This window comes from Ambystoma mexicanum, chromosome 3q (genome assembly GCF_040938575.1).
Source record: "Ambystoma mexicanum isolate Mex_15411 chromosome 3q, UKY_AmexF1_1, whole genome shotgun sequence".
NCBI lineage: Eukaryota > Metazoa > Chordata > Amphibia > Caudata > Ambystomatidae > Ambystoma > Ambystoma mexicanum.
This window is the reverse complement of record NC_090926.1, coordinates 115,671,994-115,686,302: the sequence shown is the minus strand read 5'-3', so window position 1 is coordinate 115,686,302 and position 14,309 is coordinate 115,671,994. Positions and strand designations below refer to the sequence as shown.

Below are 14,309 nucleotides of genomic sequence, written 5' to 3'. Positions count from 1 at the left end.
CTTTGAATTCAATCGTGCTGTCTGTGCAACGTTTACGCATTTTTTGTATCTGTAACTTTCTCTGTTATGTTTGCCTGTGTAGAGCAATGATCTTGTGTTTCAAACTAAACTTTACCCTATCTTAAAAAAAAACAATAGATATTGCCCTTTATTTTTGCTGGAAATTCTCCAAGTGTCCATCTCATCCTGCTGCTGGATGATGGGTAAAGTCTCGCCCGATGCCCCTGGTGAAATCTGAGCGGCAAGACGGCCTCGTCGGTTTCTGCGATGCCAAGAGAGTCTCCCGCGCTGAACGTAAACAGGAGAAATTAAACAAAGAGGCCCCGCGAGGCGGGCAGTGTCTGGCGGAAAGTAAATACTTAACTGGCCGCTTCTATACGCCGCCAGTTCCCACCCTCTTGACAAACAAGCACGTCAAATGTTTTGAAACAAACACACCGGCATTTCTTTCAAAGTGAAGGGCCTGCCCACATATTAGAACACACTGTATAGTTCTACTAAGATGTCATTATCCTTTGCCTGGGTTCGTTGCGTTGCTTTCTTTCCCACTCGCGCCCTTGTCTTTGAAGCAAAGGGCTGTGTTTCTGTTTACCTCCATCAGAGAAGTAATTGACACGTTTCGGTCCGGATCAATTTCTTCATGTACCTGTGGGCTTCCCCTTGCCACGGCTTCTAAAGCCAATGTAGTTGCCTTATATTAAAATAATGGGTTTGTGTGCTTGCTTGAATCGCCGATTTCTGTTACGTGGCCTCTTTTTTTGTATTTTTTCCTGCATGCTTTTTCTTTTCTTCTTTTCCATGGAAATTTGGTATGCAATCCAAGCCACCCATTTAGTTGACAGCTGCCGTGTAGCACACCTTGCCGTTTTATGACGGCTGAAGGGAGCAGGGCTCAAAGGTGAAAGCATAGGTGGTGCTTCCCATGCGGCCATGGGCTAGAGTTAATGGTCATAACAGCAGTGGACGGCTGGACAAAGGCTGCCCAGTCTAGACAGGGCAGTAAAACCCGCGGCACTAAACCGCTTAATTTTTCTTAATTACACCGTCTGGCCAAGGGGGGCGGGGGAGACTTCCGCTGTAAACAATAAACAAATAGATAGGGGAGGGAGGGGTCTGCTCCAAGCCAAAGCGGTGGAGGGCTAGTTCAAAGTTTCCTGGGGCTAAAATGGAATGCCGGCCATAAAACCCAAGTTTATGGACCATGTGGGAGTTAACAGCGGTTTTAAGGAGTGGTGTCAGGTAGGGAAAAAGCCCTTTAATATTCTCTGTTTGAAAGAAAGGGGCGCCGGGGGAAGGGCGGGACGAAAGGCGACCCTGTGTGGGCCAGCTTGGGAGAAACCCCAAGCGTGATGTGAGAGAGGGTCTATGGGTTAGCACATACCTTGCACGGCAAGCCACCAAGGAAGGGGCAACAAGGGGGCTTTGGTCGGTATTAAAATTAGGTTTGGAGCATGGGGGGTGACGGGCACACGGGTGGCGTGGGAGGGGAAAAATGCACAGGAAAAATGTGAATATATGATGTCTTTGAACTTCAATAAAGTCAAGTTCGCCCTCTTTAACCCCTTACTAATGAAGGGGAAATAAGAAACTTTGCTCCAAACTCCAAGTCCCGCCTACAGGAAAAGGGTAAAAAAAAAAAAAAAAGGGGGCCTGGCTTAAAGAGGAACCTTTCATCCAGTCGGGGCACGCTGCAGTCGGTGAAACCGCAGTGCACGTTTTAAAAGCGGTTTTAAAAAAAAAAACAACTGCCAGGGCGAGTGTTATTATGATATAACGTGTTTTCTCTGCATTCAGCGCATGAGAACTTTTGATGAATGTGTTGGATGTAAAAGTTGTTCAAGTTGGTCCCTTCAATGCACACTTCTAGTGGGGGCATACTTTAAGCATCTTTGCTCTTGCCCATGAAGAGGCGAGAAAGGACTTCCTGGGGCCGGTGGGGGCGGGGAGGCACTTGGTTAATGGCACACACGCTAATTGCTCCCCAACTGACGTCAAAATACAGCAGGCACATCCCCAAAGCCTGCCTCCCACTCTCCTGCGGGTCCCGGAGTACATTTGGGAGTGCGCCGGGCACTTTTTTTCTGTCGTGGAAAAAGTGAGAAGAAATTAGAAGCGGCAGAGCAGGGTTAGTTAGTTCGGGGCTAATTCCGGGCGTCCACCTCCCCCATTACACCCACGCACAGCTGTACTGTTGCGGGCACAGGGGTGTACTTGATAACAGCCATCCCGTCGTTTGGGCGAGGGCAGAGGAAGGAGTCGCGTTGTTGGACGTGACTGCAGGCGCCCAGACAGAGCCAACACTCGCGGGCCGCTTGCTCTCAAGCATAATAACCTTGACTGTGGTTTTAACAAACGACCACAGCCAGCTACCCTGTTGCACAGCGTGGCCCCGTTGGGTGGGGCATTCAGGGGAGACGTTGGGGGAGGGGGGACGGTTCAGAGAGTTAGTGGAGGGCCATTGGATGCACCCTATTTTTGTTGGGGATGGGGGCGCGGCGGAGGAGCTTTGGTCCCCAGGATGGAAGTCAGAGCATAACTAAACAAGAAAACAAGGCGGCGGCTTTGTCAAGTGGACTTGAAGGCGGCTCGGCGGACTCCCCAGAGCAGCTCAGTACACGGTGAACCCCTCTTCCTATGCCGTCCATTCATTCTTCTGAAGGTTGAATATATATCTATATATAGCGTGGATGTGTGGATGGGTTTTTCGGAAGCAAAGTGGCCTCAGCTCGCTGCAAGTCAGGCAGATCCTCACAGTGTTGTGTGTTTAGCCCCAGCGCGTGCACGTTTATTGTGGCAGTGTGTTTATTGTGAGTGGGTTTGTGTGTTCTCCCTGAAGTAGCGCTTTTGGAATAACAGGACCCAACATCTGTGTAGTCTGTCCCCTTAACCACAAGATGGCCCCACTCGGCCCTGGCACCTACACTTTTCTGGATCGGCCATTTCAGGCGTGGAAAGGACGTTTTTTTTCCTAAACATATCGCGCGGGATTTACAAAGCTTTTTGTAAAATGGGATTTCCCCAATAACACGCTTTTGTAAATCAGGCCCATAACGTGTAAAGCCCGAACTTCCAGAGGGAGTTGGGAAGTGTTTGCTTGGTAGGCCCCTGTCATTAGATGCTCCGTATTAGTGCATTGCAGACCGCCGAGGGAATTAGTGAATGCACGGCCTCCGGGACAGAGCGCTCCTTCTTTGCCTTTGGGGTTGCCTTTGCTGTGTTGTGGAGAGAACTACTTTGGGGGAACACGGAAAGAGCAGACATTCACAGGTTAAGAGAACAGGAGTGCAAATCGAAAAAAAACAACAAGTTTGGGAGCAAGTTTTGGCGGTGGAAAAGGACATATTCGTTTACAAAGTTTCTGGTATCTATCTGAAAGAAATAGTTTATTACAGATGTGTTATCAGTATTTAATAGACTGAATAAACAAAACCGACATCACACCCACGGTGTGATTTATTTTGGAATGAAAAATACGCGAGGGCTGTTATCCGTGTGGTATAGCAAATATTCATATCCGGGCAATATATAAAGCATATATTGATCAAGGAATTCGAAATATGCTTGTTGCACCAAAGATAACTGGGGTAGATTTATTTCTATATATACACCAGAGTTGATAGCACCCCTTAGCGCGCGCGCACGCTGCATAGCATTCTGCATAGCATTCTGCATAGCATTCTGCAGGGCAGAGAAGATAATATGTGCATTACTGCAAGTATCCTAACACATGGTGTATTCATACATTGATATATATGGTGATAGGTGCAGAGATAAGAACGTAGGCAGGCAATTAATGCTGCCATTCTTTTATTACCGATGTTGTATTATTACAGAATTTCAGATAATCTGGTACATATTATATTAAAAAGAGGGAAAGAAAAGAACTGAACCGCCGAGGACCTCTGTTCAAGTGTAATCGTGACCTGAATATTTACAAGTGAACATGGAAAGCGATAACGTTAGGCCTTCAATTAATATAAACGTGTGTCTATTGAGATGAATCGATTACAAACAAATCTCCATAAAAAGAAACTCTATGATCCAATAAGTATCGTCACACACGTCAAAATGCACACACGGGGTGACGCACAGCTGTACGTTCTTTTAGTATAGTCACCCCCCCCCCCCCCCCGTCCCACCCATCTTCCCGCGTAGACATGGCCGGCAACACAAGGCTAGAGGCCGCCAGCATTTGTGGCCCGGGCCAATAATACCGATTTCTTCAGAATAATGCCCCAGCGTGTACATAAAAAATAAACTGGTTGCCTGCCATATAACGTGCACTCATTATGTAGTAAGGCTGCCAGCAGAGTACAGACATACATCTATAAATATATCATGGGCATTTTTTAAATAGTGACCACATTTGCGTTATTTAGAATTGTCTGTGACGCTGGGCACTCAGTAACACAATGCGGTCCCTTGGCAGATGAAACCTTGCTTTTAAATTATTTTAATGCGACAGTTAACATCTCACTAAAGGAAAACAGAGACACTCAAAACACCCTGGCAGTTTCTCACATTACTACCTGGGAATGAGAACAGACAGACACACACACACACAGAAAATATGCAATGTATTTGTCCCTTCAAAGAAAAGTTCTGTCTCGCTTTATGTGTGTGTGTGTGAGCGCGCGCCTGCAGAGAGAGAGAGGGGGGGCTGATTTATAAAATGTTTTTCAATGTGATTGTACCTTGCAAATCGGGCCCAGAGAGTGCTGTTCTATTTTAGACTCAAAATAATACAATCTTTGCAGACCTATGCAAATGTCTATATGAGGACTCCAAAATGTAACATTGATTGCTTGATGGACCGAGGAAATGCCACCACGTGAACCAATAACCTGTGTATATAGGTGAGCTCTGTACCCGCCGAAAGAGACCTAATTTCCCGAGTATGTATATATGTGTGTGTGCCTGCTTGTGAATAGGGCCGGACGTGGGAGTAGTGCACATAGACTATTCCCTTTACGCGTTTTTATGAATTCATGTATGTATATTAAAAAAAATGCAACATGCATTGCACGAGAGCTTGAACTGGTAACCTGATTATGTGTTCAATCTAACGTGCGCGTGTGTGTGTGAGAGATGGGCGGTGAAGTGGTACACGCACACGTAGAAATGGGTGGGTGCGTGTTTGATAGATGGACAGTGAAGTGTTAATGTTAATAATATTAATTTTAAAGGATATGTGTACCGCGCACTGGTATGCACACCGTAGACACCTGTGTGCGCGTGTGTGTGTTTGAGAGAGATGGGCGGTGAATTGGCACACACGGATAATATACACGCGTGTGTGTGTGCGTGTATGTGAGTTTAGCACATCGCCAACTATGCAGATGCATGTAACATGTAAATATCCGCGCGTAGGCCAGTTGTAAGCAGTGGACGGATTCAGGGAAGGGAAGAGCCCCTTGCCTGGTGTGGGCAGCACTGCTGGGGTGAGATGTCCCACCCCATGGAATACAATATCACGCCATAAGCCTTAGGTTTAAGTTACGAAGAGAGGAGGAAGCAGGGGAAGGGCGACTGTAAACTTTTATGGATTTCTTGCGGTGATATTTTGCCGTTTCTAAGCCAACCTGTAAAGGCGCGGGCTTTTATTTTATTTGTGTGCATTGCTGTTATTGCACTCGGGTGTAGATGTTGCCATAAATCTGAACTATTTCCCGTCCTGCGCAGTTCGCGCAAGGGGGCAGCAAGGATGGAGGCTACGAAGGTGGCGGATCCGGCCTGGGATCAGAGGTGTGGAGTTCACACACAGGGCCAAAGTGCGAGTGCCCGGTGTGCACATGGCCTGGGCACTAGTGCTGGTCGCTGCTTGGACGGAAGAATGCTGAGGCTAGCCTGCAATGCTCCGGGGCCTCTCTCTCCTGCATGCCCTGCCACGTCTTTCTTGTGTGCGCTGCAGCCGGGCCATAAACGGGGCAATAGCCCCTTGCGGAGCACAACACCCTGCGGAACCAGACGCATTCAGAGGGGCTATAAAAGTCTGGAGGCAGATAGAGGGGGCAAAGCACGTGCTTCTGAGGTCAAGGTGCCCTTACAGGCAGCATTTGATGCCGATTTAGGTCCGACACCAAGCTCCCAAAATGTATCAAAATGTGCTTTCCCGCCACAGGGTCCCTCGATGTAGGCCCCATCGAGCCTAAGTTTGCATCAAGGTGCAGTGTGCGGGGATGAGCTAATGAGCGTGCGTGCCGCGGACGCTCCCGGCAGCCCCCGCCCCTTTCCCACAGTAAAGCTATGTTATATTAAAAAGAAAGATATTAAAAGTCCTGCCACAAACGCCTCGTATCCCCTCTACGTTTTGATAGCTCGTGTTGGTATTTATTTTGTGTAATTAGAGACATGCATTTGTCCCAACGGGGGACCTACTTAGGCTGATGAATTTTATCTCGGCTCAATTTAACGAGCCATGTTTATCATAATTCAAGTGATTTTAAACTTTAAACAAAATTCGGTCTCCTGGAGACATTCCAGGCGATGTTTAATAAACCATCTCCCCAGCTTCTATTAAAATAGTCACAGAAAGAAAGCTGAAATAGCTTTTTTTTGTAAAGAAAAAAAATCGTACATCGGAAATGTAATTGTTTGCTTGGCTTGTATCGGGCAGAACGCGCACAGAGCCTGGCTTCTTACCAGGAGCCGCGTTGCCATTGGCATTGCCAGGTTTCTGAAACAGGGGCAAGACGAACCTCAGAAACACACACACGCACTTCCAAGGTCATTCCTTAAAAGGTTTCTGAAAGAGAGGGGGAGAAAAACGTGTTAGTCCGATGTTGTCCATATTTGTTTCTCGAACCAGAGACACACAGACACATACATACACGTACTTCCAAGGTCATTCTTAAAATCCCCGTCGCGCAGTCTCGTGCACTGGGCAGCTCACCGTCGACGCGGGGCGTTTCGAGGGCCAAACAATCCACACGGGAAGGGGTTCGAGGAAGATAAGTGTGTGTCTTAAAACGTACTCGTGGTCGCGCCAGCCCGAGCGCCCTGGACAGCCCGAGGCTCGGCTGGGGACTCGGAGAGTGCCCTCAGCCCGCCAGGGAGTGCACACGGGTGACGCTGTTTACCAGCACATTTTGCCAGCAAGACTCGCCCGCTCCACAAATAAAGAGGGCTAATGCTCACGCGGCGGCCCCTCCATTTGAGCGCCTATAAACTGGATCATATTGGACGCCACGGAACACTTTTATCCTCCGCTTCTAAATATTATGAGGGGAATTTCGGTTGCTTATCATAAAAGTGAACGATTTGTCCGAGGCAGCAGTGAAAGGCATTATGCAGATACCACAAATAGCGGCCAATAAAGTCGGAAATGGCTTCCCAGAGAGAGCAAATGGCGTCTGCAGAGCCAAAGGTTTACAGCGCTGTTTAGGGGAACAGAAGGCCATGTGTAGAAGTTGCCGTCTTTGTTACAGTGTCCCCCGCTGTAAGGAATTTAAACCTGACATTTGCAAAGCAGTGAGGCCGTGGAAGCAGACCGTCTCGAGTCCTGGTGGTAGCACGTGAGTCACATATCTCCAAGGGCAGTCGAAATGTATCACGTTGTGAAGTTCGCGGACTTATTTTAATATGATCCGTTCCTCGCCCGCTTGGCTCTTAAGGCACGGGGGCTTCGTCACCTTGGCGTTGCTGCAGCCACATTTCAGCTCATGCTAGGCGGCGGTACATTGCTGGGCTCCTGTTCTTTCACCATTGCAGCTTTCCCTCAAATCCTGCAAGTGTTCTTTGTTTTTATTTATTTCCTGCTTGATACATGTTTACCGCATTGTTGAACTATTCCTTTCTTCGAAATTAACCAAAAATAAGCTTCATTGCCAATGAAAGAGGGCACTGTGGTTAACAACAAAACATACAGACACCACTTCTGATATGAAATAAAATGATGTGTTACACGAGGAGCGAAAAGGAAATGTTTATTTGACCATCGCAACTGTATCCATTTAAACTCCCTTCCTGTTTACACTTGAGACCATGGCGGAGTTCTGTCAGTTTGCGTAGTCTAAGAGCAGCCAGTAGACGCCACCTAAGCATTCCAACACAGTCCACTAAAAGTATAAAATAAGAATCCACGACCTTTGCCTGCTGCCAGAAAACTCGGTTAGACCAGTGAGCTTTAAGTTATACAACAAGCAGGCGGGCGGGAATGTCTTGCTTTCCCAGGTATTTCCTTTCACTTTACATTCCCGCCATTATGTACCTTCCATAGTGTGCTTTTTGGAGAACAAAGGGGGAGTTGAAGAGTATATTTGGAGTAAATGTAGATGAAAAAACAACACAATAATGAAAATATAAGAAAAACAATGAATGTGTTACGCAGTACACCCTTGCAACTATATTAGAAATAAACAAATGCATCTAATCGAAAAAATATAATGTAAACTGGGGTTCGATACCTTATTTCCAGTTCTTTTCAAACGATTTATTGACTTTTATTGTACGTTTTATCTGGTAATCTATGCCTCAAGGTATCTCACCGTGGGGCTTTTTGGATGTCAGAAGGGCCATCAAAATCCGCTCTGTCGAATGTGAAATGTAAGAATCTCGGAAGAGCTGCCGATATTTGGAGGCAAAGAAGGCACTGGAAGAAAATGCACACAAAACGTCAAGTGTATTTTAGGTCTTCTTGCCACTAGCCGCTAAACAACATTCCCGCACACCCCTAATAAAGTTAATTACATAGTGATGATATCTCGACAGGGGATTACCACAACGCAGCTATAAACAAAAAGCATACTTCTTATTTAAAAAAGTTATATTTGAATGTGAATTCCTTTTTTGGCATTGCATCCTGCGTTATATTTTGGGGGTCCGTTTGTTCTTCGCACGCGCTTTAGTCTCCCTGGTAAACAAACCACTGAAGCTTTCCTTTGTTCAATGTGAAGGTCCCGGGTGTAGTACCTAACGCGGGCTGCCAGATGGCGGCATTGCTCCACGTTCATTTTTCCGTTCTCCAACAACTTGACCCCTGTGACGTCGCCGGCGTCTGAATCATCAAGGCCATTTTCAATCCTCATTGGCCTGGCAGTCACGTGGTGGGGCCAATGCGTGGGTAATTATGGTGCTGATATTTTTCCCTAAAAAAAAGATGTCAGCCCCTGGCTGTAGTATTCCACTTTAAAAAGCCTCCCTGAAAATGTCATGCCCCAACAATGTGACTCCCAACTCCTTTTTGATGGACTCGCTTGCCGGAGCCTGCAGAGGGGATAATTACTCCTCCAACCAGGGGATGTACATGCAGCCTGGGAACGAGTTCAACTGTGGGGTGATGAGGAACTGTGCAATTGCCCCGTCGTCTCATTCCAAAAGGGACGAGGTGAACAACCCCAGCTTATCTCTCAGCACCTACCCATCGTACCTCTCCCAGCTGGACAATTGGTGCGACCCCAAGAACACTTACAGGCTTGAGCAACCTGTTGCCAGACAGCTGTCCTCCTGTTCCTTCCCCGCCAGTGTCAAGGAGGAGAATGTCTGCTGCATGTACACGGCGGCGGACAAGAGGTCCAAAAACGCTCCCGAGGCCGCCCTGTACCCCAACCAGATGCCGGAGCCGTGCGCCACCGAGCACGAGGTCCCGGTGCCCAGTTACTACAGACCCAGCCAGGGCTACTCGATGGAAAAGCCGCCCACTTGCAGCAACCCCGCCGAGTTTGAGGCAAGTTTCGAGAGCAGGGCAAGCCTGAACCCCAGAAGTGAACCGCATCTGGAACAGCAGCCGGCAGCCAAAGTGGGGTTTCCCGAAAACGCCAAGGCAGACCACCAAAACCGAAATCCCAGCCCCAAGCTTAACAGCAACAGCAGCACCCCCGCCAGCGACATCAAAACGGAGAAGAGCCTGCCAGCCCCCAAAAGCAGCCCATCCGAAGCAGACAAGGGGCAGCAGAAGGACACGGACACCAGTACTGACAACTCTGACAATGAAGCCAAAGGTAAGCAGCTCCTCCGCCGGGACTCGCGGCGCTGCACGAGCACTGGGGAATGGCAGCGGGGCCAGCGCTGCACTGCTGGCGCTGCTCTTCCTTTCTGGCTTTTATCTCCGTCAAAAAGTCAACTTTCCCAGCCTGCCCCATCACTTTCCGTTTTCCCTGGTACCTTCCCTCTTCCCGCGTGCATGGTGAATTTTAAATATATTGCATAGGTTACAATATGCATATATATCTATATCTATATATCTGTATCTCTCTCTCTCTATATATATATATATATATAAATGTATATATATATATATATATATATATATATATATATATATATATATTTATATATATATATATATATTAGAGCCAGTGTGGGTGTATTTCTCGTTCTCTCTCTATGGAATATATATATATATATATATATATATTACACATACGTATATGAACATGTGTGTAGTGTGTTGTGGCAAAAATCAGGACACTATTTTTCTAAAGACTCCACTGTTTTCCGGGGTGCTAATAAATGGCTCTTGAGATTCTAGTTTTCCTAATGTTTCATGTTCCTTTTGCACCCGAAACGGGTGTATAAGAGAATGTCCAAATACGATTTAAAAACAAAGTTAGGTTTACAATTCCATCGCCTCTTCGGCCGTAGATAAATAAGAGGAAAACTCGAATAGTTCTTTAACCCAAATCTCTCCTCCTTATGACGTGTGATTCTACACTACCACCTTAATAAGGTGGGTATCTGCATAACGCGCGCGTATTAAATGGGTTTCTATTTAAGTGGTGTCTGCTCGTGTGGGAGTGTATACATCGGTGTCTTACATTTGTTTGCGAGTATATAGCACACAGGTTGTGAGAAGCTGAGTCTTAATGTGTAGCGTGTAATGATTGGCTTTCCGCTACAGAATTGCGTGTTAGCTGTCGAAGTATGTGATTTCTTTTATACAAGGGCGTTCTTGAAGCTTAAATGTGGGATGTGTGTTATTGCACTGGTGTTGATGACATGCAGGTATACGGCCCGAAGGCGGGCAGCTATAATTATATACAATTATCTACCAGGGGTTAGCGAACGGTGATCCCAGGATGCGTCTGGGAAGGTGTGTTTAAAAAACGGCTAGAAATGGTGCCAATAAAAAGTGTGTGTTTAGCCGTAGGTCTGTGGCGATAATTGTATCTATCTATCTGCCGATCTGTCTGTCTTTGTATCTCTCCATCTATAGCCGTCGAGCCCCCCCCCCCCCTCCGAGAACCACCCCCATCCCCCACCCATCCTTATTACCTCTGTGCACAGAAATTGCCGCCCTGTTCGTTTATTTGGGTTCGGCCAATTGTAGCAATAAACGGAGGTATTCGGGCTGTAAAAGGAAGCGAGGGGTCATAAGCCACTTTGCAGAAATGCCCGGCCGGCTTCTGCATGTCCACAAGGCATGTCTGCGGATGCACACATGCGCCCTGCAGTTTGGTGTGAGAACGCGGGTATATGCCTGTCTATGCATATGCGGCCCTACACCCAGACACACATCAGAAATAACAAAGCCCCCCGCCCGCCCCCAAACCGCCCCCAAACCGTAACCGCAAATAAGACATGCCAGTCGTTTGCGGAAGTCTTCGTTTGTCGCCTGGGCCAGGCGTGTAAAGTCAAGGTTATGAGAACCAAATCTGCGTTTAGCATTGAGGGGTGGAGCAGACACGTGGCCCCTTCCCGTACAGTGGGGCCCCTTTGCTCAGCGCGGTACAGACCTAGGCATGCAGTTGCTGCTGGTGTTCACGGTGCGTTCGAGCACCGCACACGCGTGAATTGCAGTGGCATTGTTGGCTGGTCCGATTGCATATTTCACATGAGAATTGATACATACGCGGAAAGCTATCTTTCGTGTTTGGGCTGCATGTTTGACCGAGTTGTGTAGATTGTTTTATTCACTCGCCACTATGTCTGGTGGACACTCAAGAATTAGAATAATCACTGGTTCCTGAAGCAGGAAGGCAGAGGAGATGCCTGGAGGTTACCCGTGTTTTCTTCGGGCGAGGGGAAACCGGCACATTTGCATTAGTGCCGCCTATGCAGGGGTAAGCGCTGCCTGGAAGAGGCTTGCACCCCTTCTACCCACAGCAGCGGGGGCGAAATCAGGTGCGAGCAGGGTGCCAGTGCCAACAACTGCCCTATACTTCAGTGTGTGCATGTATGCATATATGCACACACACCCGCATGCATGCTTATACACGCACACATATGTATATGCATGCAGTTATATACATGTAGAACACACACATAGAAATGAATATATTAAACACACACCTCTAAAATCAGACTGTGTGTGTGTATTTTATAGCATGTTTGTTCGATTATAAAGCCACCTCCCGCGTGGTGTACACCTCGCCCCCAGACCACCCCCCCCCCGCCCCCCCACTTCCCACCCGGCACTTATGTTTTGTAAATTGAACGGCGCTGTAAATATTCTGCACCCCACTGTTATCCTGCGCCCATTTTACCACCCCATACACTGCTCCAGTGTTAGCCAACCCAAATATGCCCACCCACATACCGTGGGCGCGCCTAGAAGAGCGAGCTCTCTCTCACATGCAAACACACACACTCTCTACGCATGTTGGACTATTCTATAAAATCCAAGGTCCAGTTTCCTTCTTTTGTGTTTTTGTGTACACTAAATGGGACGTTCACACAATTGTAACGAACGTTGCACGTGTGTGTGCGCGTGTGTTTGTGCGCTGTTTGTATGTGTATGCTTTCGTGTGTATAAAACGCGCAGAGGGCCGAGTGTATAGCAGATAAAGGCGTCGACTGTTGCTCTTGCGATGTCCGACAGAAAAGGGGAGTCTTGTACACGCGCTGCCCGGATAAAGGTAGCCTGCTGGCATAGTAGCGGGCTAAGGCGACACACGCAGACCGTGCAGAATCCCTCCTGGTTCCCCCTGGCTGTTGCCGAGACATCCATGTCTCAATGCGTGTGAGATGGGTGCTCCGTCCCTTACGCCTTTCTCGCTATATGTGGCCTCAGGGATCGAAACGGCAGCGTCTCTGGTACACTTGCTGTTACTTGGGCGAACCTGCTTTCGTGTACCTACCTACAGTGAAAGAGTGTGTGTGTGTGTTTTTTTTATTTGGGGGGAGGGTCGAGGGGGGTTGTAAACAATGAATCGGTTGTTGTTGCGATTTAAGTTGAAATTCAAATAATGACTCCAAGGGCATTCCAGCCTAGACGACCTCGTGTGTTGTTTTCATACTTGCTCGAGGCTAGGGTAGGGATTTCCCCTACGCGCTTTTCACAATACTTATGTTTGAATATTATTTTTAACAGAGGGCATAAAGGCGGAAAACACTACAGGAAACTGGCTGACTGCAAAGAGTGGAAGAAAGAAACGGTGTCCTTACACCAAGCACCAGACGCTGGAACTGGAGAAGGAATTCTTGTTTAACATGTACTTGACTCGTGAGCGCCGCCTAGAGATTAGTAAAAGTATCAACTTGACAGACAGGCAAGTGAAAATCTGGTTTCAGAACCGCAGGATGAAGCTTAAGAAAATGAATCGGGAGAACCGGATAAGGGAACTGACTTCCAATTTCAATTTCACTTGAGTGTTGCTCGGAAAACACAGATCCGTGCTAAAAAAACGAAAGCGGGAAACAAGATTTCACCTCTGCAAGTTCTCTGGGTGTGTGATGATGCCGTGTGGAGCAACAAGGACTTCCAGTTAGTCAACATGTTCAGTTCTTTTATTTTTGGGGCTATTCACGGTTTATAGAGAGGCATCAAAGGAGCGGCACAGGGCATGAGAATATATATGTATGTATATATATATTGCATTATGGTCTCGATGCAAAGATGAGGTGAACTGCCCATACAGCGAGCTTACAGACATGGGTTAAGTTATTTTCGCGCACAACAGACGGACACGTCTTTTCAAACCCGCCGCAGGTGTCTTTTTTTGGTTCTTTTGCAGTGCATTTTTCATTTGGTTGTGTTTTTATTTTTTCTATTCATACTTTGTTAAGAGTGGATGCGAAACATAATTGCTTTCCATAGAGTAGTGCAGTCTGAACATTGAAACATTTAAAAAAAAACACTGATTCGAATGCATTTAAAAAATGTTTGTAAAAAGAAAAGATACATTTGCGATGGCAGTCTTGGACAGTCATGGCGTAAGTATTATTAAAAAGCAGTTTTAGCACAGCTGCAAGTGATCCCCGTCCATTGTGCTTCACGAGGAAATAGAACAGCATTTTTTGTTGTTGTGGGTCTCGTGTGCAAAAAAAGACCACTTTTGGTGGCTGTGTTTCTGAAATCCACCCTGTAATGTGTTCATTCTTTGCATGTAACCTTCCCCTGTGGAGCCAAAAATAAATTTCATAGAACCGTG

At 47.1% G+C, this 14,309-nt stretch overlaps 1 protein-coding gene across 1 annotated transcript; it reads left to right on the top strand.

Annotated features, from left to right (window-relative positions):
• Positions 1–9,058: 9,058 nt before the first annotated feature.
• On the top strand, positions 9,059–14,309 carry HOXC10 (homeobox C10). The gene is made up of 2 exons (XM_069653266.1): positions 9,059–9,938; positions 13,250–14,309. The coding sequence occupies exons 1-2, from the start codon at positions 9,146–9,148 to the stop codon at positions 13,525–13,527; spliced, it is 1,071 nt and encodes a 356-aa protein (XP_069509367.1). The 5' UTR covers positions 9,059–9,145; the 3' UTR covers positions 13,528–14,309.